The sequence below is a fragment of the Vicia villosa genome, linkage group LG3 (assembly GCF_029867415.1).
Source record: "Vicia villosa cultivar HV-30 ecotype Madison, WI linkage group LG3, Vvil1.0, whole genome shotgun sequence".
Classification (NCBI taxonomy): Eukaryota; Viridiplantae; Streptophyta; class Magnoliopsida; order Fabales; family Fabaceae; genus Vicia; species Vicia villosa.
Window position 1 is genome coordinate 59489171 of NC_081182.1, and position 24682 is coordinate 59513852.

The 24682-nt window shown below is 33.1% G+C and overlaps 1 protein-coding gene across 1 annotated transcript; it reads right to left on the reverse strand.

Moving 5' to 3' along the window:
* Positions 1–7248: 7248 nt before the first annotated feature.
* Positions 7249–15722, reverse strand: LOC131661601 (uncharacterized). The gene is made up of 11 exons (XM_058931194.1): positions 15428–15722; positions 15312–15342; positions 15161–15174; positions 15012–15062; positions 14393–14462; positions 13218–13287; positions 13031–13098; positions 11931–12036; positions 9807–9846; positions 8045–8112; positions 7249–7526 (listed from the first exon to the last, which is right to left on the reverse strand). The coding sequence occupies exons 1-11, from the start codon at positions 15623–15625 to the stop codon at positions 7514–7516; spliced, it is 729 nt and encodes a 242-aa protein (XP_058787177.1). The 5' UTR covers positions 15626–15722; the 3' UTR covers positions 7249–7513.
* Between the last annotated feature and the right edge of the window lie 8960 nt (positions 15723–24682).

Sequence of the window (24682 nt, forward strand, 5' to 3'; positions counted from 1 at the left end):
CCATCAGTCATAAGCTATAAGCTATCAGCTAAATTAATAGTCAACCGCTATTTTTACCAAACAGACCCTAAGTGGGGGGAATTATCAATGATTTGTTTATCTAGAATTCAGTCCTTTAACAATAATATTTTTTTTTAATTAGTGTTTGAAATTTTAATTCTTAAATAAATAAATAAATAAAATGTCGAGGTTCGAATCGCACATCGGCCATATTTCTGCTTAACTACCTATTGAAATGAATTAATTATATCACAATTTATTGAATATATATAGATCAAAACAGGTATCAAGCAGTGTCAATTTTTCTAAATATCACCATCGTTCACGTTATCTCCATAAATATCATCAAATCATAAAACACTTTTTTTCTATTCTTCTTCCACCATTACCACAATATATAGCGATAGGTTTTTAATAGAGGGAAGAAGAGTCCTAGCACCCTCATTTTTAAATGGTCCACTCCATGATAAGATTATTTTATTGACAATAAGGATAAGCGTTTGATTTTTTATTCTATCAATTTTATATATTTTAAACTAGTAAGACACCCGTACTGCCCCACGGGTAACAGAAATTTGTTTATATATCCATTCTGTAATAGAATTTTGTTTATATATCCATTGCTAGAGAAAATTGTTATTCGAGATTCTTGCAAAACTATTTGATTATACAATAGCAATAAATAAAAAGTCAACATTTATAGATTATAAACCCATATTAATGTCTTTAAAATTAGATTGTATCAAAATAATATATAAAATATTGTTACAAAGGATTATAATAGTCTATAGAGTTGTAATAAGAATCTTCAAAATAAAGTGGAGGCTTGAACCTGAAAATCTGACACAATACAAAGAGAAATGTCAATGGTACAGTACAAAAAGGATTTAATAAATACTTTTCATGTAATGGTAAAATAGGTTTAGCAAAAGAGACTTACTTCATATATTTTGGAACACTTCTTTGAACACAACATTAGTGGTGGTAGTCATTGGTTCTCTATATTTTTCAGACGATTGTGAATTGTATCACATCACATTTTTATTTTAAATTTATTTTAATGATATAATAGGTTGTTAACTTACTATTGAATGATAGTGTAAATGCATGGCCGGCCCTATGCATGTGCAAGAAGTGCTACAGCACAGAGCCCCGAATTTTAGGAGGCCCCAAATTTTTAGAAGGTCCAATTTTTTTTAACAAATATTAACCGAAATAAATAAAATGTTATAATAAAAATCCAATAAATAAAAACTCAATACATATAAAAATTGAGATAGATCAAAACTTAAAATAATTATAATTAAATATATTATTGATTAATATGTAAATATAATTTTTATGTGTCTTTTTAAATTATTAAAATTGTATTTATATTTTAAATTTGACCCATTTTTAAAATTAGAACGGGCATCTGCATTGATTGGGCCGCTCCTGTGTAAATGCATATCTATTAAATCCATAATTTAAATATATTTATTAAAATTTTACACTCCTATATTTTTTCAAAATCCACCGATGACAATATCATAATCTATAAGAGAAATATTATATTGACACTACAATTATCACACTGTATATATACACTACACGCTAAATTTTAAGTTCGCTTTGCATTAGTACAAATTTATATTTTCATCATAATAACGAGTTAATATATATATATATATATATATATATATATATATATATATATATATATATATATATATATATATATATATATATTAACTGTATGAATTTTTTTTACCTATATACCCCACAAAAATGAAAACAATATGCTAAAATGCCACAAACTAAAAAAATTATCCAATTTGCCACCTTTTTAAGCTTGGGTTCGGCCAATCAATGGTTGAACACATGTATGAAATTTTTCTATGTTGGGGGTCGTCCAACCTATGGCTGAACCTATGAAGAGAGAATTTTTTTTCGTTTTTCAATGGTCGAGTACTATTTGGGCGTCCTCTTTTCTTCCTTCACATAGTCTCGTAATGACAAGGAGTAACTTCTGTATATTGTGGCCAGTTTTCCTGATGTGGAAGTGCAATGAAGCTTTTTTGGTAGACTTTAAAAAATATTGTGAGTCCTGAACACGTTTGGTATGTGAATGGTGTAGTTTTGGCGTATACTTGCACATATTGCGATAACATGGGAGCAAGGCAAATGAAACACTTGAAAATTTCCACAATCAAACATCCGCTTCCTCAGATTAACGTTGAAAGTACCAAATGGTCGACCATCGTTTTGGTTTATTCTTTCGGCCACCATAAAATAGAATCTCTCCTAGTCGAACTGCATGACATTATGACTACTTGTTTTATTGACTTCTTCAGTCATTCCCTTGATGGAATTATCTGTAAAAGTCTGATGGATGTCAAGATATTTGTTCATTCATAGTCGTGTTTACCAAACAATGCTCCCAACCAAAAATATGTAGACTGAACCAAAGAAGTTATTGGAAGGTTTCGGGTTGCCTTTAGCACAGAGTTCATTGCTTTTGTCAGGTAAGTCCTCATATGTCTCCAGTGTTGTCCTTTGTCAAACGCCCTTGCCCATTTCTTCTGGGAGAATATTTTCTATCCACCCCAAAGCATCCCTATTTTCTCTTCGAAATTCACCTCTATAGTAGTTATATGTCGCCTCCGTCAGTGCATACCCTGTAATAAAAAATGTTTAGTAAAACATATGAATATAAATAAATATTTGTACTAAGTGTAAAAGTAGATTGTTATTGATGTTGACAAGTTTTTTACGTAGTTACTTGTCTTTTATCGTGCGCATGAAGTTTGCGTGATGTGTAATAGTTTTTGTGGAGGCCCTACCCATATCACCCTTCTTGTGTTCGACGAGATAGTCAGGTTTGGAGTGCGAAAACTTATATTATATGTTTTAATATAGTGGAAATGCACCAAGCCGACAGGGTCAGACTTCAGTTTGGGTTTCTTCAACCCATCCCTACTCTACCAAGATGTCTTCGAGAACACCACACAACATATATGCAAGATACAAGGGATTCTGCATGTACCAATTTGAACATCAGTGAGAACAACGAGTGGAAGAAAAAAACAACTGGTATTGGTTGGGGACATGGCTACTAGTTTGTAAAACAACGACGAATATATGCCATGGTTTAGAAATATTCCATTAATGCATATGTCTCAACTACAGTTTCTGGCAGACCCCCGTCATTATGCCTCCTCATCCTCAACACAACAAACAACCCCACCTCCATTTCATCAAGAAATCCCCCAAATGAACCAACACAATTCCAAACTCAAACATCTTCATTCCCCCAACAAACATACCATCACACCCAAACCACACAACAACACACATTTTATGACACTATATCTCAACAACCAAGTTTGTACACCCCAACCTCCCATACAAACTACTACTACCATCAACAACAATCAACACTTCGACAGCCTCTACAATTTAGCCCAACCCCTCAACCTAACTTTGAGTACTCATACTCTCAATCCCAACAACAACCCTTTAACCCATCATCCTCCCAACCTAACTTTGGCTTATCCTACCCCTCAATCTTACCCCCAGTCTCAACCATGGATCTTTACCCCTTCACTCTCCCAACCCACATCAACATATGACGCTACAAATGCATATAATCTAGACAGGGCCGGCCCTGGGCCTGAGCAAGCAGGCCCACAACCCAGGGCCTCAAAAAAAGAAGGGCCTCAAATATTTTTGGTATGAGCTTTATGAATTATACAGTAAAATAATTATATATATTTTATTTTGATACCTTAGAGCGTGTGGTACCTATGGCGCAGCGGCAATGGAGTTACTTGGCCTAGTTGGAGTCTCGGGTTCGATACTTGCAAGGGTGTTTTATGTTTTTATTTATTTATATTTTCATAAAATGCCAAAAGAACTTGAAACAAGACATGAACCTAGGCATTCTTCCTTTAGAAGTACAAATATTACCAACTAGGCTAAATAACTAAATCGCCTACTACCACTTTTTAATATTGAGCTTTCTATATTATTTCTTTAATATAAATTTTAGATAATACCTATTTTTTATTATTAAATATTCAAAAGTTTATTATATGATTAAATTATAAGAATTACTATCATATAATTATATAATTATTAGTGATTTGATTTTGTTTATAAAAATATATATTTGTTAATGTTATTTTATAATAATATATTTTAAAAAAATAAGATATTAGTGTTATTTTTAATTAATTTTTATGAATATATGGATAATAAATTAAATTAATAAGTTTAAAACATCTTAATTTAAGGTAGTCTATCCTATAACTTTTATAAAATTTTAATTAATTCAACTCTTTCAATACTATATCAATTACAATAAAATTTGACGGTTTATCAAAGTGTCATAAAACAACTAAAAACATTATTTTTATGTAATTACTACTTACAACTTCTACTATCCTAATATCGAGAAAAGAAGAAAGCGGTAAACAAGCTTAATTCAAATGATATTTTTTTTTATAAAAAAATATATTATTAAATTTATTTTATAATAAATAATTTAAAAAATTAGAAACATTAATATTATTTATAACTAAATCTTTTGATTAATCGTTCAATTTTTTAAAGGTCCATTTTTTATATTTGCCCTGGGCCTCTAAAAAGTCAGGACTGGCCCTGAATCTAGACATTCAACAATCTCTGCCAAAAACCTACGTGTTTATGTCCTAACTACTCCTGAATATTGTACTCACTGATGAAGAGCTTGTGAATTTACCGTCTTTAAATGTTGAAGAAATGGAATTTGTAATGGGCGGCGGTACATCTCAGCGAAATGCGCTACCTCACCAGAATGAATATCTATCATCCGACGAAACTCCTCCAAGACAATCTCCACCAATAGATCAACCCAATATGGGAAGGGGCAGTGGAAAAGAATATACCCATTGTTACAGTAGAACACATTTTAACCAAAAACTATAATTTGTAATTGTAGTCACTTTTATTAATAGATTTGTTTTTTTTATTTTTTAATTGCTTATGTGTAATAATAGAAAAAATATTTAAAAATATTAAATAACAATATTTAATTAATATTATAAAAAATAAATAAAATTTTCAGACAATTAAAAATAATACTTATATTATTATATTTTTATTAAAATAATAATTAAATATTATATTATATTAAATATTAAAATAATAATTAAATATTATATTATATTAAATATTAAAATAATTAATTAATATTATTAATAAATCAAAAATATTAAAAATCATTTCATAAAACCGAAAAAAAATGAAGAAACAAAAATCATGCTTAGGTTCGGTGATCGCTTGACCGACCCTCAACATGGGGAAAAAACATGCATCAGTTCGTCCATTGATAAGCCGAACCAAAACTGAAAAGGTTTGTAAATGAAACAAGAGTAAGTCTTTAAGTACTAAGACAAAGCGCGCGCACACAAAGTATTTTCAAAACTATTTTTTTTATAAAACTTCTTAAAATCAATTCGGTCAAGGGTTTAAAAGAGTAAGAAGCTTGATTGAAATCAAGAAGGAAAATTACATTATTTAATTGATTAAGCCTTATTTCTAATCAATTAAAACAAGGGTTAATGAACTTTTTGGTCCTTCTAAATATCTCAAACTTCGTTTTTAGTCCCTCTAAATTCTTTCTTCAAAGAATGGTCCTCCTAAAATTTTAAATTTTAACTTTTGGTCCCTCCTGACAAAATCGTAGCTAAAATGGTCTCTAATTTCGTCGCTAAAATAAATAAAAAAATCGCTAAAACCGTCGCTAAATTGTAAAACTACGCAATATATTGTGCACTTGCAGTCAATGAATCTGATAGACGTTAAAGTCGCGATCAGCTAGTCCACTATTATTCAGAAAAACGTGATAGATTTCCCCTTACTCCTTCTCCGCATTGTTGTAGACAATGACACGTCACTTCCATATTTCTCCTAGAAAGCAATCGATTTAAGAAATGAGTGTCACATCCAAATGATGGGTGCTCAAACTAATAAACAGATGATTAAGTTCTTTGAACAATACATTACGCCTTTCTCCTCTCACGTCGCCCCTTATGGGTCCTTTGCAAACATATCAATACACTTATGAATAAATTTTAAAGAATCAATTTGAGAAGAAAAATAGAAGAACTTTTAAAAGAAAATCATCTAGAGAATAAGCTCTATTAAAAATCAAAAAAAAAAAAACAAGTAATTTCATTGTAATATATTTTAAGTTGAAAGATCAAAACACTTGTATATAAATACAAAGTAGTTTATATTTTTTGTTGAGTTATATTTGTAAACACTTTATCATTTATTTATTTGATTGTATTCTTTGGACTAAGTGTTAGTCAGATTCTTTAAAATGATAAAAAGATCTGTGTGTGTTAGGCTTGAACTTCATTAAAATCATTCCAAAAAAACAAGTAATAATTGATCAACACAACTCATAGCATATTTGGATCCACATTTGCCTTGCCATTTATGCTTCCCAATGCACTCCCACCATGATTTTAACGAAGCTGAAATTCCTAGCTTTTGATAAACATGCGTTTGGAGCAGTTTCCACTGCAGATACAAACATAGGCTCAAACTTTTTTTTCTAATGTATTTCTCATCTTCAGTTTATACTTTCTCACAACTATTCCATTTTGGTAGTGAGTTTGATGGCATATTAGCATATTAGACTATGAGTAACACTTAAAGAACCAAGTAAACGGTCTGAATTCTTCATCTCAATCAGTTTGGATTTTGGATAGCTTTCAGGTTAAATGTAAATTGGTTTTCATTCATAGCTTATTGTTGAGGAGAAATGGTGAGTGCCTCAAAATCTTTAATATTAGTCCTGATTCTTTTGAAATTTATGGAATGAATATTATTGATTGAATGAGTGATTTACAGAGTTAGAACTATTTATAGATCCTTTGATGACCTGGTGTAGCATGTGATGCCTTGGACCAACTGACATATGTCATTTAGTTAGTTACAACAACTTGTTAGAGCTCTTGTAACTACAACAAAATGTGCAGTTGCAGTTAGTTGCAAGGCTATGGTACATTACATTGATCCCACAACAAGCTTCTATGAGCTTACTTGTTAGAAGCCTATAAAGTAGTCCTTTAACAACACCAACAAGTCTATAAGTCACTGAAAATACGGAGAAATGAAAACATCTCTTGCTGTTAAGAATCAAAGTATCGCGCCCCTGATCTCCCCCATGAATAAACTCAATGGAACTGATGATTATTTATCTGAAACTTTCAAGAATTGATGTAATTTTCCAATGCTTCTCCACTCTGTAAATAAACTGAACCAAGATACAGACCAAAATTCGAATATCACAAATACATCTAAACTCATTGCCCACGAACGGATACATTAAAATCATCAATTAAAGTAAAGAAAAAGCTTATTTCCAAGAAAATAGGGAGGAGGAAAGGATAGTATAGGTCATATCTGATTCAAAATTTATGAGAATTATAAAATGGATGTCTGTGTCACACAATCTGCTCAAATTATGGCTGAACACACCCTATGCCTTAGCCCTGAGAATGAAGAGATAAAAGTTAAAACAGCTTTATTGGCAACTATATACTACTAACATGAAAATACATAAAAAATTACAAGTCAGCCCACAACATGGCCACCAGAGCCTACAGTAACCGATATAAGGAAATCATGTTAAAACAGGGAATTTGATACAGTAGCTAGTATTAGTTTTTCCGGCAACCTTGCAGGTTTTTTTTCATTTACAATAGTTAAGTTTTCCGTTCATCTTCCATTTGCATAATATGAAAAGAAAATGTACAGTGGTTTTCCAGTGAGAACGAGCTCATAAAAAAATCTAGCTACCCAAAGAATTTCAAAGTTAATATACAGGATAGCTTTTGTTTTTTCAAGAGAGCCACAAAAAATGGAGTACAGAAGATGAGGGAGACAAATATCCCCTTGATAAAGGAGCGCAATTAAATCCCATAAATATAAGAGCGTCTGATGCTTAAAAAAATAGAAAGTATCATAAATTTTATCATAAAATGTTTTGACTTTTTGTAGACCAACTAACCTTTCAATGTAACAGTCGTCCTCTGTATTTACAAGAATGGCATCACCTGCTATAATGTGAGGCGGAACCTGGGATTTGTTGATCATATGGACCAAGAAAAACATAAGCACTTGGCATTACTAGCAACGGATATTGAATCAATTCAATTTAATTCAAATGGAAAAAATTTGCTACCATATTTTTTTTTTGAATCAAAAAGAATTTACTACCATATTATTTTTAAAATAATCATTCATTAGTCATATTGATTTTGTTGAAATTGAAACACAGTGAATATTGTAAACATGCTAATAATATCTTGAAAGTACAGTGATTATGATATTTACAGTTTTTCATGATTATTTTATTGTGTATGCAATAGAGCATGTTACTGCTCTATATAGCTCAGAGTTCAGACACACGGGTTTCGATCGATATCTCTCATTTTTCTCTTCGCTTTACATGACATCAATAAAGCCAGATGAACCAACCATAGTACCTTGCCTATCAGGTGGACTCACTGCCATCTGGTGAATGTTTATGACTTTTTCCCAAAATTCATATTTCAACTCCAACCCTTAAATCCATTGTTGTGTTCTCCTTACAATAGTTTGAGAAGCTTCTATGGTACTATATGTCGTTTTTCCAGCCACTGCCGCTCTGGCAACTATTTGGTCAACACCACCGTTATCTAACATGCCTAGTCAGCATAAGGTTGTCGTTGAAGTCTAAGCAGGGAAGTTTTGGGGCTTTGGGTCAGATGGTTAGGTAACTAGTAATAGTAGAATACATAAACTGCCTGGGTTTCAAAAATGACGGTCCAATTGATTGGCACAATTTTAGAATTTTGCCACAATTATATGTTTGAAAGAAAATGATTGTAGACCTTTTATACTAAACATATTTCACAAAAAATTTGCTTAGTTAGACCTCTTATTTAAATGTGTATAAGATGAAAGGGCAAAACTGATTATATTAGTTTTAGATGAGGCAGTTACATTATGGGATAGTGAGTCAGTGACCGCCAATTATGGTGTGTTATTGCTGTGAGCAGTAATTAATTATGTAATTATTTATGTCTATTCATTTTTGGGTGGTGTGTAACAATGAGAGGGAGGTTTTATCTTGGAATCAAGTGGTTAGTGGGAGAAACCCAACTCTTGAACATTTAGGAAGGGAAGAGAGGCCAAGGCTCTTGAAATCCTTGGTAGGAATCGCATTTCAATTCTGTAAACAGTGTCTAAATCTTTACTTTGTCTCTGTTTGAGATCTTTTCTCAAGAGAATATTCAATACAACAACAACCAAGCCTTACTCACTAAGTGGGGTTGACTACATGGATCAACTTTCGCCATAATATTCTATCCAAGACCATGTTTCTATCCAAATCATTAATCTTGAGATCTTTGCTACTAACTTCTCTTATAATCTTTCTAGATCTTCAAATTATTTAGTACATACATTCTTGATAACCAGTTTCCATCAGGTATCCCCAAAATGAGGGTAAAATTGCGGGAATTAGATTTATATAATTTTTTATACTAAGCTCTTCTTCAAATTATTCATCTCATTTTTAAGAGGACGTCAAACTGATTGCATTATAATATTAATAAGCATCATGAAAGAAATTTCTATGCAAACACAGGCTGCCTATCAGTAGTAACTTTTGCATGAAATAATAATTAAATTTCCACCTTAAGTTGCACATCAGAATAATTTTTTAACCAATTATTTATGCTACTAAATAAACGCAGAAGGAAAAAGGAAATAATCATTTGACTTACTTCAATTGTAGGGCCATTTTCCAGTATTACCTTTTTATTCCTAAATCAAGGAGGGGGAAAATCAGTACAAAAAATTAAATTGACTGAAAATTATAGATAAGCTGAAATGCTCCATCTCAGGAAATTGACTTCATCATTGCTATGTATAATAATGTCAGATTCAAATTGATAGTAAAGTAAAATATTATTGATGCAGAAACAGAAAACTAATCAGACACATTAAAAAATACAACTGACACCCTCCTACAAATCGAGAGCTACACATGCCAAGAAATATCCTGAGTGTGAGACTTTAAAGTTCAATATATAACTACTAATGAGTCCTAAAAAATTATAATTAGTTATATGGGGTACGAAAGCAAACAATTTAGGAACTCTCTAACCTAATCATTTGGACAGCATTACTTAGTAGGTCAAACACAAACGACTAGACACAGGTTCAAAGATTTGTGTCAAACACAGCTCTACCCCATGAAATGTGTTACGTACAACTCAAGTCAAGCTCTACAACAGTAGGAAATTTGCTCTTAAATTCCTCTCTTACATTTACTTTAGGGATAGGAAAAAATTGCTTTGATATCATGTAGTTGTAGTATTTGTAGTGTTGTTACAATAAATACATTGAATGCCGAATGAATAAACACTAACCTAGAAAGTTTTATATTATAAGAATCAATTTAGTATATCTACAAGTTTACTTAACTCCAACAATATTCAATCACTTGTTCATAGAAGTTTAAACGGAGTTATTATTACCAACAAGCAGTCAGATCAAAGAGATTGGGAAATTATACAGCCCTTCCACATTCTAGGTTTTCTTTAATATTTTAGAGTTTGTCTCAAATCTCAGATGCGGAGTTCCAACCAGACAAACATGGGTAAATAACTTCCTTCCTCGATTTCAGGATTTTCATCTCCTACACAAAGTAGAGATTTGCAGTAACGGTACAACAAAAAAGACTCTTCCCCTTTAAGTCTGTTCTCAAACTTTTATGAAGACTGCAGCTGCAGTTGACATTATGAACCATAATACAACGTATGATAATGTGAATGACAACATGGTATGACTACACATGTTACATAACGATGGATGATGTATGAAAGCCACAAGTTTTAGTCAGGATCAAGGCTAAGAAACCGAAGGAAAAGAATGTTTCTTGACATAGGACACTGACTCACAAACACAAATAATCATGAAGATCATTGAATTTAAAGGAATTGGCAGAAAATGAAAAAAGAGAGATTAAAAGACTATGATTAAGAGCTAAATCAAGTGATTTGGATCTTATCCTAATCTCAAAACTATTGGATAATTTGGTTCTTATCCTAATTCAAACCAGCCTTCCTTACTATCCCAAGTCTTGACAGGATGTGAAAATTGAAAGAAAAAAAGAGGTGTCACAAATTCATATTATTTCCTTGGCCATCAAAAGTTGTTGTCAGTGGAAACTAAACGGGCCTCATTAAGGTGGTGTTTGGTGCTGCAGGAGATATTTCACTCCTTGGGCATCTCTTTCCGAAGGGATCCAGAGAAAGTTTATGATATATTGGCTACCATTCAACTTTCGTGGAATTTTCTTTTTATTTTCCTTACAAAGTTTTATTCTAATATTTGACCAAAGTGACATATTGCCAATAATATGATTAACTTCTAATTTTCTTTTAAGTGATAAGTGCGGTGTTTATAAGTTTGCCAACAACCGTGGGTAAATTGGTAATTTTACAGCCTATAATTTTTCATTCCCAGAGAAAAGTCCCACCTATGACGGTGATAATGATACTTTAAACTAGCATTCGCAAACTATGTTACAGTCTCGATAATGCCTTAAGTCTGGGAAACATATTTGGTCTCCTGCACCAAGTATGGGAAACTTTTGTTACCGCTTCACTTTTCCGTGAATGTTAAAGACAGTTTATAACAATAACAATAAACCCTAAGGAGAGGATACAAGAGCCCACAAAAATAGGTGAAAATTTTGAACTAATAAGAGAGTGATTTGTAACTTAAAGACGTATATCATCAAAAAATATTCAAAGACATTTACAACAAGATAAAGAAGAAAATATGCAAAGGTACAAGATCAAGTACTTTTTCTAGATCCAATAATGGAGAAATATAAGTACCTTGGAGTGGCTGCAATCACTTCCTTGACAGTACATATTACGCGTTTTGGAACTGATGCAGAGATAGGTTTGTCGTCATAAAACTGTACCTTAACTTTCATTTCATCTGTCAACCGAGTAACAATATAATAATGAATTAGTAACACTTCTATTACTTATTAAATCGATGAAACTAATTGCTACTCAATGACTATCAAAGGGTAAATAATTCCCTAGCAAAGAAATTTATGAAAATAGGAGAAAGTACAGTGAGAAGGTATGCAAGGTCCTTCAAAATCAAAACATAGCATTTGGTGAGAATAAAAGGAGAAGTGGGGAGGACAACATGGTTGTCAGACCCGCGAGTCAACGCGTAGACTAGTATGAATTAACTAACGAGTCTAAGAGGTAAAAACGAGTTGACTCCTCAGACTTGTTTTCATGGTATACTCCCTCAAAGTCGATCAGACTCGTCACTCGGATAGGCTCGTAGAGACTCAAATAGACTCCAAGTCTGGGGCTAGTTTACGAGTTTGATGTAATTTAAGGCCCAAAACACGTTGGGAGTCACTCTTTCACCTACTACAAATGCAGAATAACACCATTTACATACTGCAGAGAACAACAAAGAGCGAAATAAGAAGAAAACTAATTTTGCTGATCAATTAGAGCACTTCATTGACTAGATAAACTTTGAAATATTACGCGTCATCAGTCATGGATGCATCGAATAAAGAAACCCATGGAGAAGATACTTAAGACATCAAAAGCTATAATGCATCAGACAAAGAAACCCCAGGGAAGATACTTAAGACTTAAGAAGCTATAAGGAAATAATCAGCAGGGTTAAATCACAAATGACAAAGGTTAAGTAGGAAAGGAAATTCAGGGAAACACTCAGGCACCAGTCATGACATTGATTATGAGGGGAAGTCACAGTGATGTATAGCAATAACAATATCAGAATTGATGACACAACCAGAAAATGATTGACACTGCGCTAGTAGTATATTGAGACAATGATGCTGAGTATAACTATTAAGTGCAGTTGAAAACATCTAAGTTTACCATTTAATAACTGATAGTAAAAGAATAGTGATCAGTGGTAAAAGTTAATCCACCTTTTATATATGAAGAATTCTTGCCAAACAAGTCTTTGGAAACTTCGATTTGATCCAAGGTGTCATTGCTGACCAAAATTAAATGGAGAAACTGCATTAATAACAATGCTCCCCAGGAGTTTCTTGCACCCAACAGCATAGAATGATATACAGACAACAAAACAGGATGAAACATGTAGGAACTCACTCCATTAATACTACAGTTCCATCTTGATCCGTGCACATGTACATGAAACTCTTTTCCTGAACATATGCCTCTGCAACAAATTGAGCATTTGTAAGCACAGAAAAGAATACTAGTCAACTATCAGCCAGTGTGAAATGTCCTAGCATATCATTAATCAGAAGGACAGAAAATTGTCCCAAATCTTATCATTCAAATTAAAAGATGTAATTGTAGAATGTGTTTAACTGTATATCCTTCTTACGAATTCATTTGAACACACACTGTTACAAACCCCAAAACAAAGTACAAAATTTCTGTTGTGAATGATTTGAACACACCAAACAAAACAGACAAGGAAAAAACACTTTTGTATAGAATGACTGCATCACAAACAAAGAATAAAGGAGAGAATACTTCCAAAAGGGCTTCCCAAGTTCCCACTAAGCAAAAGGGTTTCCATTTTACAACCAATTCCTTACTCTGTTTAACAAACTAACAAGTCTACCAATCCCTCTTCCAACCCTCTCTGGTAATTTAATTTATTTTTCTAAACCTGGCAGTCTTAACTGCCCAACCACTTCACTACATAACTATTCTAACTAATTACTCTTAGGCTTTGTTTGCGAGTTTGGAGGGGATGGGAAGGCTTCCGAAAACGAGATTTTAAAAAAATATAGGAAAATGTTTGACATTTTTTGAAAAAATGATTTTGTTTAGAATGATAAAAGAGTCATTATCATTACTATATTTTTAATTTTCAGAATACTATAACAACCTAAAAAATATTTGGAAAATTTATGTAAGCCCTCCAAAACCCTCCTTCAATACAATTTTTGAGTTCCCCCATTTTATGGGGTTTTTGGTGTTATGAATAAAATCAGACTCTCCAAAACCCTCCTACCCAAAATCTTTTTATTCTTTTCATTCAATTCTTCCTATTTTCCAAAGCCCTCCCCTCCCTTCCCCTCCAAACTCGCAAACAAAGCCTTAGTGACTCGATAATATGTCCTTGTGATTATCATTTTCTTTGGAGTGGTGAGTCAATACAAATAAGGCATAAGCTAAAGAATCCTACCACACCATTAGCAACTAAATACAAAAAATATAAAAAAATTATCGACAGGGATAAACGAAATATATAATGGTTACATTGCTCATAAATTTGTATATGAAAAACTACATATACAGGGACATACTTTCAAAATCCTCGTTAGTACCCAGTCTTTGGGTTACCTTGGTTCCCTGGAGAACATCACGAAGTTCCACCTATTATCAGAAATAGATACAATTGTCAGTTATGAATGGAGTTAACAGTAAGAGTCCAGAAATTACAATACACAACTATATTCAATACCAATAGCACAAAAAGAATAGGCCAGTTGGCAAATTAAAATGGATCGACAAATGCCACTGTCCAAAGATAATAATGGAAAAATGAGAAAGTTTAAAACGTGGGAGGCCATGCCCCCACCCTCTGCCCCTGCAAGGCTGCAAGTACGTACCTAAACGAGAATGCAGAAAATGAGCAAATACATTTTTCCTTCAAGCTATCGCAAAAAGGCCTCTTCATACATCAAATAAAATTCTTCTTAGGTAAATAAAATAGTAACAACTCTTTCAAAATACACTTGCGCGTTAGTAATCAGTATTCACTAAGCCAGTTCTATACCAAAGACAAAGCACATCTATGCATTGCACACATCACAACATTCCATTTTAAACACTAATAACAATAGAAGAAAAACTAAATAACGTCTATCAGCGGATAAATAATGAAACAGAACATGTAAAATTTTGAACAGTGCGCAAAAAAACCTTGATTGTGGCTTTTCCTCTTCCTTCTTGAGAGTGATCTACTTTAAGAACCTGAACGAGTTTACAATACAAAAAAACGGCATTGCATAACAATATTGAGCTGAATGAATAGCAATTGACAACAATTCGATCAAGCAATGAATCCTTACCTCATATATTCGCCCTGGAAGCAATCCAGCACAATAGAAACGCAAAGTGAATTTATGAGTAAAAAGAAAACAACTAAACATGCAAATCAAATATGAATTATCAGAGACAGTAAATTTCAATAATAATTAAAAAAAAAAATATCAAAGCAACCTTGTTTTCCGATGGTATTTCCGACTCTAATCTGCACCGCAACAAAAAACAAATCAGTGAAAAAACCCGTAAGAATTGATCATGATTCAAAACGGTAGAAGATAGAAGATGCGTACATCAGAAGCGAAGACTCTGTTTCCACGTCGTTGAATGGTGGACCATGGAGCGGTGAACGAGTTGGTGGCGGTGGAAGAAGATGGCAGTGAGTTTAGCGGAGCGGGAGAAGAATGTAAATAGGATGATGATGAAAGTCTAAAGAGAGAGTTGAAGTTGGAATTGAAGAGCCTGAGCTTGTGCTTCAATAGAGCTTGCATTTTCTCGGTGGTGCTGGCGCCGGAATGACACAGACGCTACACTCCGCAGCTTTCAACTTTACTTTACGGTTTCTTCCACGGACTAACTTTGTAGTGTTTCTAGTTCATTGAAATAGTTCTTGTCATTTTTTAATTAAATATTTAAATAATAAAAAATTTGTATAATTAAAAATATATATTATTAAGATAAATATTTATTTTATATATAAATAATAAAAATAGCTTACATCCATAGTGTACATGTAGAGTGAACAATCAATTAAGGATATATTTAATTCAATCGAGAGAAGTGGAGAGATTTTTATCAAAAGAATGGGAGGTAGGATAATGGAAGTTGAGAGATTTGTATCAAATTTGACTTCAAATTTGATGCATTGAGTTTGGTTGAGATAATGGAGTGTTATTAGTGTGACACGGGTGGTTCTATTATCAATTTATTTGGAGTTTGGGTAGGGCGGTCATTGAGTTGCATATCAAATCTGGCATTTTGTGGTCAAGATAGATGTGGTTCAGTTATGGTAATCAGCAAATGGAGGTGTATTATTATCATGTTTAACTTGGTAACCATCAAATGGAAATGTACTTTCATGTTTTTTGAATTGCATGATTGTTATGAATGTTATTCTCTTGTCTAGTACATTTATTGAGTTTTATAAGTATAAGTTTTGTCCTTTTTTTCTAGTTGGTATAGGTTGGCTTTTGTATAAGTTGTTTTAGGTTGTAGTTGCTTATCTATGTTTAACAAAAGTGTTATATGGATGGACCTATGTATTTCGTGTTTATATTGGATTGGATTGTATTGTACTCATATATAGTGGTATGAATCATGCCTGCTTAATTTTAATATATTAATTCTTTTGCTTTTTTTTCAAAAAAAAATAGAGGTGAGTGAAATGGAAGGAAAAGATTTTAAATGAATATATGTTTATTCAAAATATGAAGGTATAATACATATTTTGGTCCCTTAACTTGATTTAAAGTTTCACTTTCATCTCTTAATTAATAAATATTCATTTTTAGTCCCTTGAAAATCGTTACGTTAGTCAAGTTGATCCTTTCTGTTAAATTTGTGAAAAAATGTTAAGTTGTGTATATGTGGCAATCTAGTTGAAATTATGTTATCTGACATGGCTTTTTTCATTTATTTTTAAGTTACTATTATTTATAATCAAACATGTGAACCACCATAAACCCCAGTATCCTTAATTTCATTTCACTTGGTAATCAGTTTCTTGAATCTGTTATTGTTCTCTCAAATCTGAGAATTCTAAAATTAAATCCTCCTCTCACATTTAAGAATCGCCAAACTACGGTGATTGTGTTTATGAGAAAAGAGAAAGAGAATGGGAGGAATGGGTAGGAAAATGAGAGAGAAGAACTACAAGGCGGTTCACGGTGGCGCCACCACCCTCCCTCAAACACCTAAATCCTCTCAACTCAATGCTATTTCCTTCAAACTTCACCAAATCATCTTTTTTTTTCTAAACACCAAAATGGTTATTTCTCTTTCCTTTTCACCTTTTTTGTTTCACTTTATTGTTTTCTCTTTCTTATTGTGTGACTCGTTTCATTCTGAGGCTTCTTAAGGATTAGGGTTTTTATGTTTATAGGTTTGAAATTCTGTTAAATAAAGCTTCTAAGGTAGTGGTGCATGGATGTGATGTGTGAAAGCTAAATTGTGTTAGTTGGTTTGTCATATGGTTTCACGTGATTTTGTTAGACCAAATAAGACTTAAGTGTTTGTAGCATAGTGTTATAGTTTTTCTCCCTTTTCCTCCTGTGTATATCTATAGTTGTAGCTAGTAGTTTAGAGATGTTTTGTGTCAAGAGTTACAACTTCGATGTATTTTGTAATTTTTTTTTCAAAATATTTTTTTGTTTTTTATCATGATCATAATCAATTTTACCATGGAATGTAGATTGGGCTGCATTATTTTCTTTTCTTTGTAGGAAATTATGGGCAAGAACAACAAGGAATGCATCACTAATCACACTGCATCATTTATATTTACTGTTCCCAAGGAATGGAGCACATTGCAGTATATCCTTCATATGATCTTTTTGACTTGTACATTTCTGTTGATGTTTATCTATTTTTAGAATTGCAAATAGTATATCTCCCACCTTACAAACAGTATAAGGAAGAATTAAAAATAATTTATTTTTTTATATGGAGTGAAGGTAACACTTAAATGATAGGCTCTTAAAAATTATGTAACTGTTGTGTGTGATGTATATGCAAGATTTTGGTTAAATAGGAATACAAATAATTCTGAAGCTCCATATTGAACAAAGGCATCATGTGTATGTAGTTTTAGGAGTCAATGGACCATATTGAATGAGCATGGAGTTAAATTAATTGTATTAAATGCACCTTTAAGAATCATATACAAAGTAGCTTTTTTTTTAGAATGAGGAGGATCGGAGCCCAAAAGAAAAAAGAAACCTAAATGTCTACCACTTTGTGAACTGAAATCCCCAAGACATCCTTAGTGAGTAATCTAGCGAAATCATCTGAATAATCATGGTAAATTCTTAAACCTATATAATGATGAAGGCTTATGTTAACCATAGCATCTATGCAGCAATTAGCTTCTCTATAAATATACTTAATTCTAACATCCTAGTTTTTATCCAACCAAATTTTTATCTAGTGCAGAATATTGTTATCTTCTTTGATGCTTGAAGACCTTCTATTGATAGCCTCCGTGATTGCTTTGTTTTCAGACGGAAACTCAATCTTCTCGTATCCCTTGCCTAGAGCAAATTTAAGTTTCAAGGACTCCCCATAACTCATCTATAAGACTATTACATACTCCAATGTTTTTGGAGAAACCTCTAATCCATCCACCTCTATTGTCACAGCTCAATCCTCCACAACCAGCTTTCCCATTACTTTTATCCACACTATCGATATTAATTACAGTGATATCATCATTTGGAGGTTTCCATCTAATACGAGCAAGAGCCTTGCTGCTAATACTGAGATGTTGTTGAAGTTTTAAGCTTGTGATGTAAAATTGGGACCTACTCCAAACATCATCTATCAGAGCAATAGGCATAACAAAGGTATCCGCATGGATCTTTTTTGTTACGCCAAAACCATACACAGTGGAAAGTTATTAACTACAACACCTTTCATTCCTCTATATCTCTACAGCCATGATTGATTTGTAAACTTATCTTTATCCAATCCTGCAAACCTGCATTAAAGAAATGGTTCTAGTATGCTTCTCTAGCAAAAGAAATCCAAATTGTTTCAGCAGCAACACAATCTCGCAAAGCATGGATCACACTTTCAATATCATTTGTGCACTCTGGGCAAGAGGAGTCTCTGATATGCATCTTGCTAAGTCGAAGATTTGTGAGAATGCTATCGTGTTTGACTAACCAAACGAAAGATCTAACTCTTTTAGGATAGTTTAAGGATCGGATACTCTTTCAAATTCTACTTAGCTCATGGTCGATATTGATAGAACTCAATTGTGATTTGCATACTACAGATGATCCATATCATTTAAGTAATAAGAAAGAATTTAATGTTTTTTTCTAGATAATATAGTAAAATTGAATTTTTATGAAAATATGGTATTGGTAATGATTTTGTATATGGTATGTTGGCAATGATATAATTACATTAGGTTTGAAATCAAATGCACTAAGTTCCATATAGATGGACATATCAAGGCTATTTAAAATATTCAATACCTTTGACACAAGAAGCAACTCAACCTAACACAAGTTAGGCAGCACCAATTGATTTTGCACCACAAGTCTCTTCAACTCAGCGAGTTCCAAAGAAGAAAAGAAAACTTCAAAAAGAGTCAAAACTTGTTTTGAACCAACCATAATCGTGTTTAGTGTTTGTGTACACCTTTTGTAATAGTGTTTGTGCATATTTTTTTTAATAGCGTTTGAGTACACCTTTTGCAGTTATGTCTATGTATACCCTGAGGCATTTTGGAATATATTTAATTTCATTTTGGTTTAATTCCTTTAGTCTAAATCAAATAATGTAACAAAATTTTATTTTAATGCCATTAAATTCAAGATTTTGTTTATATGAAAGATTTCATTATGTTAATTCAAAATGTTATGAAATTCCGTCCTAGTAAATAACAGGTTAAAAAGACACTTTAATATCAATTTGGTTGATTGTCCTGGTCTGGTTGCTTAATTAACTATAAAGTTAAAATCTAGTCCCTTAATTAAATTGTTGACTGACTATTTTGAATTTTGTCATGTTGTCATGCCACATATGCACTATTTTGGGCCGGTCAAAGGCCCAAATAGCTAAGGTCAAGTTTTCCTCGAATCCACTCCATTTTAACCAAGGTATATAATCAGTTCACACACAAAAGCAAGGTACATTATCCGATCTCCACTTTAAATACACATTTCTTAAATATTGAACTGACTTGGGCGTTGGAGTGCTAACCATAATGGTCCATCCCACGTCCTTGTGATGGAGATCATCACCATTGTTTCAAGATCATCAATTCTCCAACTGCTTCCATTTCTGGTTCCTGAATGTAACAGTGGCCCCATATGTGGGAATCGACTTCCGATTCCAATAATTTTCACGAATTAATGTTCTCTTTCCAACTCCATCATTCACAACCTCCTCGGATCCAAGAATAAAAAATGTTTGGAAGTGAACACAGAGATCTGTCATAGTATATGTAGTTACCCATCATTTCAATTATAATACGTCAAATTTCCAAAGCTCTCATTCAATCGAGAACTCCACAAGGCAATAGAAGAAAGGACCCTAGATCCAGATTTAGATCTACACTAAGATTACCAGAGGAAGAAGGCAATTTTCTTGAAGATCGTGTTGGATATTCATGGTCCAATTTCTGATCTAACATCGCTTGTACTTCCCGTTGCTAACGTGGTCCTCATCGTGGCAACATCGAAGATATATCGAGTTCATAATTAATGTCGAGCATAGATATAGTACCAAAATGCCTTCTATAGGTACCTAAGGATATCCACCTGATAAATAGAAGTCTCTTCGGGCCAGATCCTATGGGTTAGGGTAACGCTCGATATATCTTTTCTTTATCGCTTGGGCTAGTAAATTAACAAGGATTCTGAAATTTTGGTATTCAGATCTCAGATGTCCTAAGAGATGTCGAAACACTGATCTCTGAACAACATACAACGACAAGGTAAATACAAATAAAACAATACTGAAAAGTAAATGAACAGACATAATTATTCACCTAGTTCAATGTATAACAACACCTACTTTAGGGTGTACCAAGCCAGGGATAACTCCACTATGATACTATCAATTCAAAGCCCTATATAAACAACCTCTGATTTATTATCTTCTCACTTAATCACTACTTGTGCTATACTTAAACCTAAGACTCACCTAGGTATGAAACCCTTCTTAATCTCCTTGAATCACAGCTGTGATTGCCAGTTTAAAAACTTTAGAAGACACACTTCAATGACACACAATCACTCAATGCTTAAAAGCTTATGAATGATCAACATAACTTATAATTCAAAAGAGACAGTCCTAATTTTATATCAAGGTGATATTAGAGAGACTCACAATTAACAAGACTGCACAAAACCTAAACTAAAACACACGCTTAGTTCCACACACAGATTAGGTTTATTTCCTTCTATTTAAAACAATATTCTGAACTGGATTGGGCTTCAAAATCGTAGCAGGGCACTGCTGAAAAATCTCCAATATCTTGGTCACCGAGCAGAATAAGAAGGAGTCGTCGGGCGGAACAATACGTTCGTAGGGCGGAAGAAGACGGAGTCGTCGGGCGGAACAATACGTTCGTCGGGCGAATGAAGATATTTTTGCCCACTTGGTGACGTGGCACAGGCTGTGTGGCCAGAAATAAGTCGTTCGTCGGGCGAACGCGTCGGGACAGAACTTTGTTTATATTTCAATTTCATTTTAGGTTTTGTGTGGTTGGTTTTGGGGATTTTTATGCTCCCATGTCAATTTCACCCATTTTTCTTTAGGATTGGCTTAGATAACAACTTTGAGTCTTGCATTTGATGATTCGGAGGTGGATTGCTCATCAACCGACGCTGATAAACCGAAAGATTTGTGGTTTTATCTCTCTTTCTCTCTATGTATTGCTTTGGGTTGGGTTTTGTATATGTATTTACTCTTAACTCATGTATATTTGTCTCCCATGGCGTTATATAAAGCTTGCTTTACAAATCTTTGTTGATTGTTGTCTTAGATTTTTGCTGGGGATTTGGGTGGTTTTAAAGATAGATTTCTTGAATCCTTATCTAGAATGATAAGCTGTTAGTTTCTGGATTTTAGAGATAGATTTAGAGCTAACAATCTTTATGGGTGTCGAAGCTTAATGCTTTCGTGTTGGTTGTGTCGGTTGAGAGATCGTCGATACGATTGATATGGATGTCTGATGTGTTGTTGAGGTGTAATGAGAGATCGTCGCCGAGATGATATAGTAGTTCTCTCTACTTTGGGTTAGAAATGAGTTAGGGAGTGAGCGATGTCGGATGACATTGACGAGTATTGCAGGTTGAGTGTAACTGGTCGATAAGTTTAAGTTTGTGAGAAGTAGATTATATACCATGCTTGATAAGTCTTTTTCTTTATGAAGAATGAATTCTTTTTGTGTTGATATTTACTTTTCTATTTTTATGCTTTAAACAATTTAATCCAAACTCATAACTTTAGAAACTGTTGAACGACAGTTCAATGCACTAGTCCCTGTGAAGACGATCATTTTTCCCGAGTAATACTTCCTAATTTTTGTTGCTTGCCGCTTTACTGCTTCAACAAAATGGCTCCGTTGTCGGGGACTGATGTTTTTTGATTTTGCATCGCAATAGTTTCTTTGGTTTTGTGTTTTGTATATATCGCACATATTCTCACTTGTTTATATTGATACTTGTGTATGTTACTACACTTGTACATGTTTTCTTATACTTGTGAATTTGTTATATTATTGTTTGTTTCCTTTCATGTTTGCTTGTGTCTGGTTAGGAATAGCCGGACGGAAGTAACTTGAAGGAATATTCTTAAATAATAGGCGTCGAGCTTACGACGTAAAACAAGCATGTTTATTCTTTTTAGTTTTTTTTAGTTTAGGTAGTGTGATACAATTGTCTAAACAAAATTAGATCGGACCAGTTCTTACATTTCAAATCTTCACTTTTAAATTTGTTTAGACAATTTCATCTGGTCTTTTAGTTTGTTAATATTAATAGTTGTGTGTTTGTCTTTGATGCTTGTTTTGAGTAGCTTGAGGAATTTGAGGAGAATTTCCAAGTTTGATCGTTTCAACTTGCGAGTGTATGGTAATGATTTTGTTAAAGTTTTGTACACGTTCAAGGTATGTGTTTATCGCTTTCTATACTTTAGCATATTCATGATAGTTAGGTTTTTTACAACTTCTATGTCATTCATTTTTTTCATATACTTGTTCGTTTGTGAATCACTTTAGTTCCCACCTTTTTGTGAGGTAGCTTTCCATTGTTTACATATGCTGGAGACCACAACTCTTGTTCTAATTGGATTTTATTATGCTTAATCTTTTATGTGTGTTGATTGTATAATTTCATGAAAGTGATCAAGATATTTTTATTCCATTTTGAGCACAACTACCTTCGCCAAATAGTCAATTTACCTTGTGAGTGTGTGATTATTAGTAGCCCCTTTGAGATTTTTGTCAACATCCATGTTATTTTTGAACTTAATGCTTGTCTATGAGTGTTTGGTTTTCCTTTTTGTATGGATGTTGATTTATTTTTTTCTTGAACCCTCAACTTTGTGTTGTTGTATGAATATTTACCCTGCCTTAGAAAGTAGAGAGTATTCATATTATGATGTGGTTGAATTCAAGTTGGGGAGAGAATGGTTGTGCACTTATCGGTTAGATTGTTATGAGGTTAAAAGAAAAAGAAAAGAAAAAAATGTGAAAAAGAAGTGAAAAGAAAAAGAAAGAAAAAAGATAAAAAGTTTCGAAAAAGAAAGAAAAAAATAGTATGGAATAATGTTGTGTTAATAAGTTTGTGTTTTGGTGTAACAATTTGAGATTCAGATGAAGTATGATCGAGATTTCGTTGTTTGAGCTTTTGTGAGTTGATCACTCCCTCAGGTTTTGGCAAGTTTTTGTTTTGATTAGCCTTAGGACTTATCCCTTGTTTATTCACCCGACCACGATACAACCTTGAAAAGCCCTTGTGATTCGTGCGTTTGTATCTTTAATACGATTTTAGGATGACGGCATAATTTAGTCTTTTGTTTGCAAGATTGTTGGATGAGTGAAAATACCCCATTTTTGTGTTTTTTATCTACCGATGATTGTGTGCTAGGTGTGATTCATTTGTGAACTAGTGTTGTTTTAGAATGTTTGACATATTATTTGTATTTAGCATTTGTGCCATGTTTATGTTGTCGTCGTAGTTTAGTGGTAAGTATGTTACTTTTTGTGTACCGTTTTGCATTTGAGCCATACATTTGTTTCCTTCTTTCAAAACTTGTTGATTCGTGATTTTTGGATTTTTGCGTTTGTTTCCTTGAGTTATTCGATTCTTGTTTAGGGACAAACAAGTCTAAGTTGGGGAGAGTTTGATAAGTGCCAAATTGTAGTTATTTTGTGTATAGTTTTACGGCACTTATCTTCTCTTTTTCCCCAATTTAGACGTGTTTTTGTGTATATTACATACAATATGTATACTTTGTATTTAATCGAGTTTTAATTCATTTATGTATCGACTAATAGTTTTTCATTCATTTTGTAGGTATTTGAGCATGTATGGAGCATTGAGTAATAAAGCTTCAAAGATAGAATTTTGGATCAATAAAGGAAGAAGCAAATGAGAAAATAAGTTGTTGTTTCTGGTGTGAGTCGCTCGACGGAGCAATTGGCTCGTCGGGCGAGCGTGGAAAATAATTTGTCTTGCTTCTGCCTTGGTCCGCCTCTTGATCGCCAGGCGGAAGAAGAAGAAGTCACCGGGCGGAACAATACGTTCGCCAGGTGAATGAAAATATTTTTGCCCACTTGTTCACGTGGCGCAGGCTGTGTGGCCAAAAAT

Excerpts from the sequence above, each read along its gene's own strand:
- LOC131661601 (XM_058931194.1), bottom strand. The coding sequence starts at position 15,625 with ATGCAAGCTCTATTGAAGCACAAGCTCAGGCTCTTCAATTCCAACTTC. Across the intron at positions 13,288-14,392 it reads TACTAACGAGGATTTTGAAA|AGGCATATGTTCAGGAAAAG; the intron begins GTATGTCCCTGT and ends AATTTGTTGCAG. Across the intron at positions 13,099-13,217 it reads GGAACTGTAGTATTAATGGA|CAATGACACCTTGGATCAAA; the intron begins GTGAGTTCCTAC and ends AATTTTGGTCAG.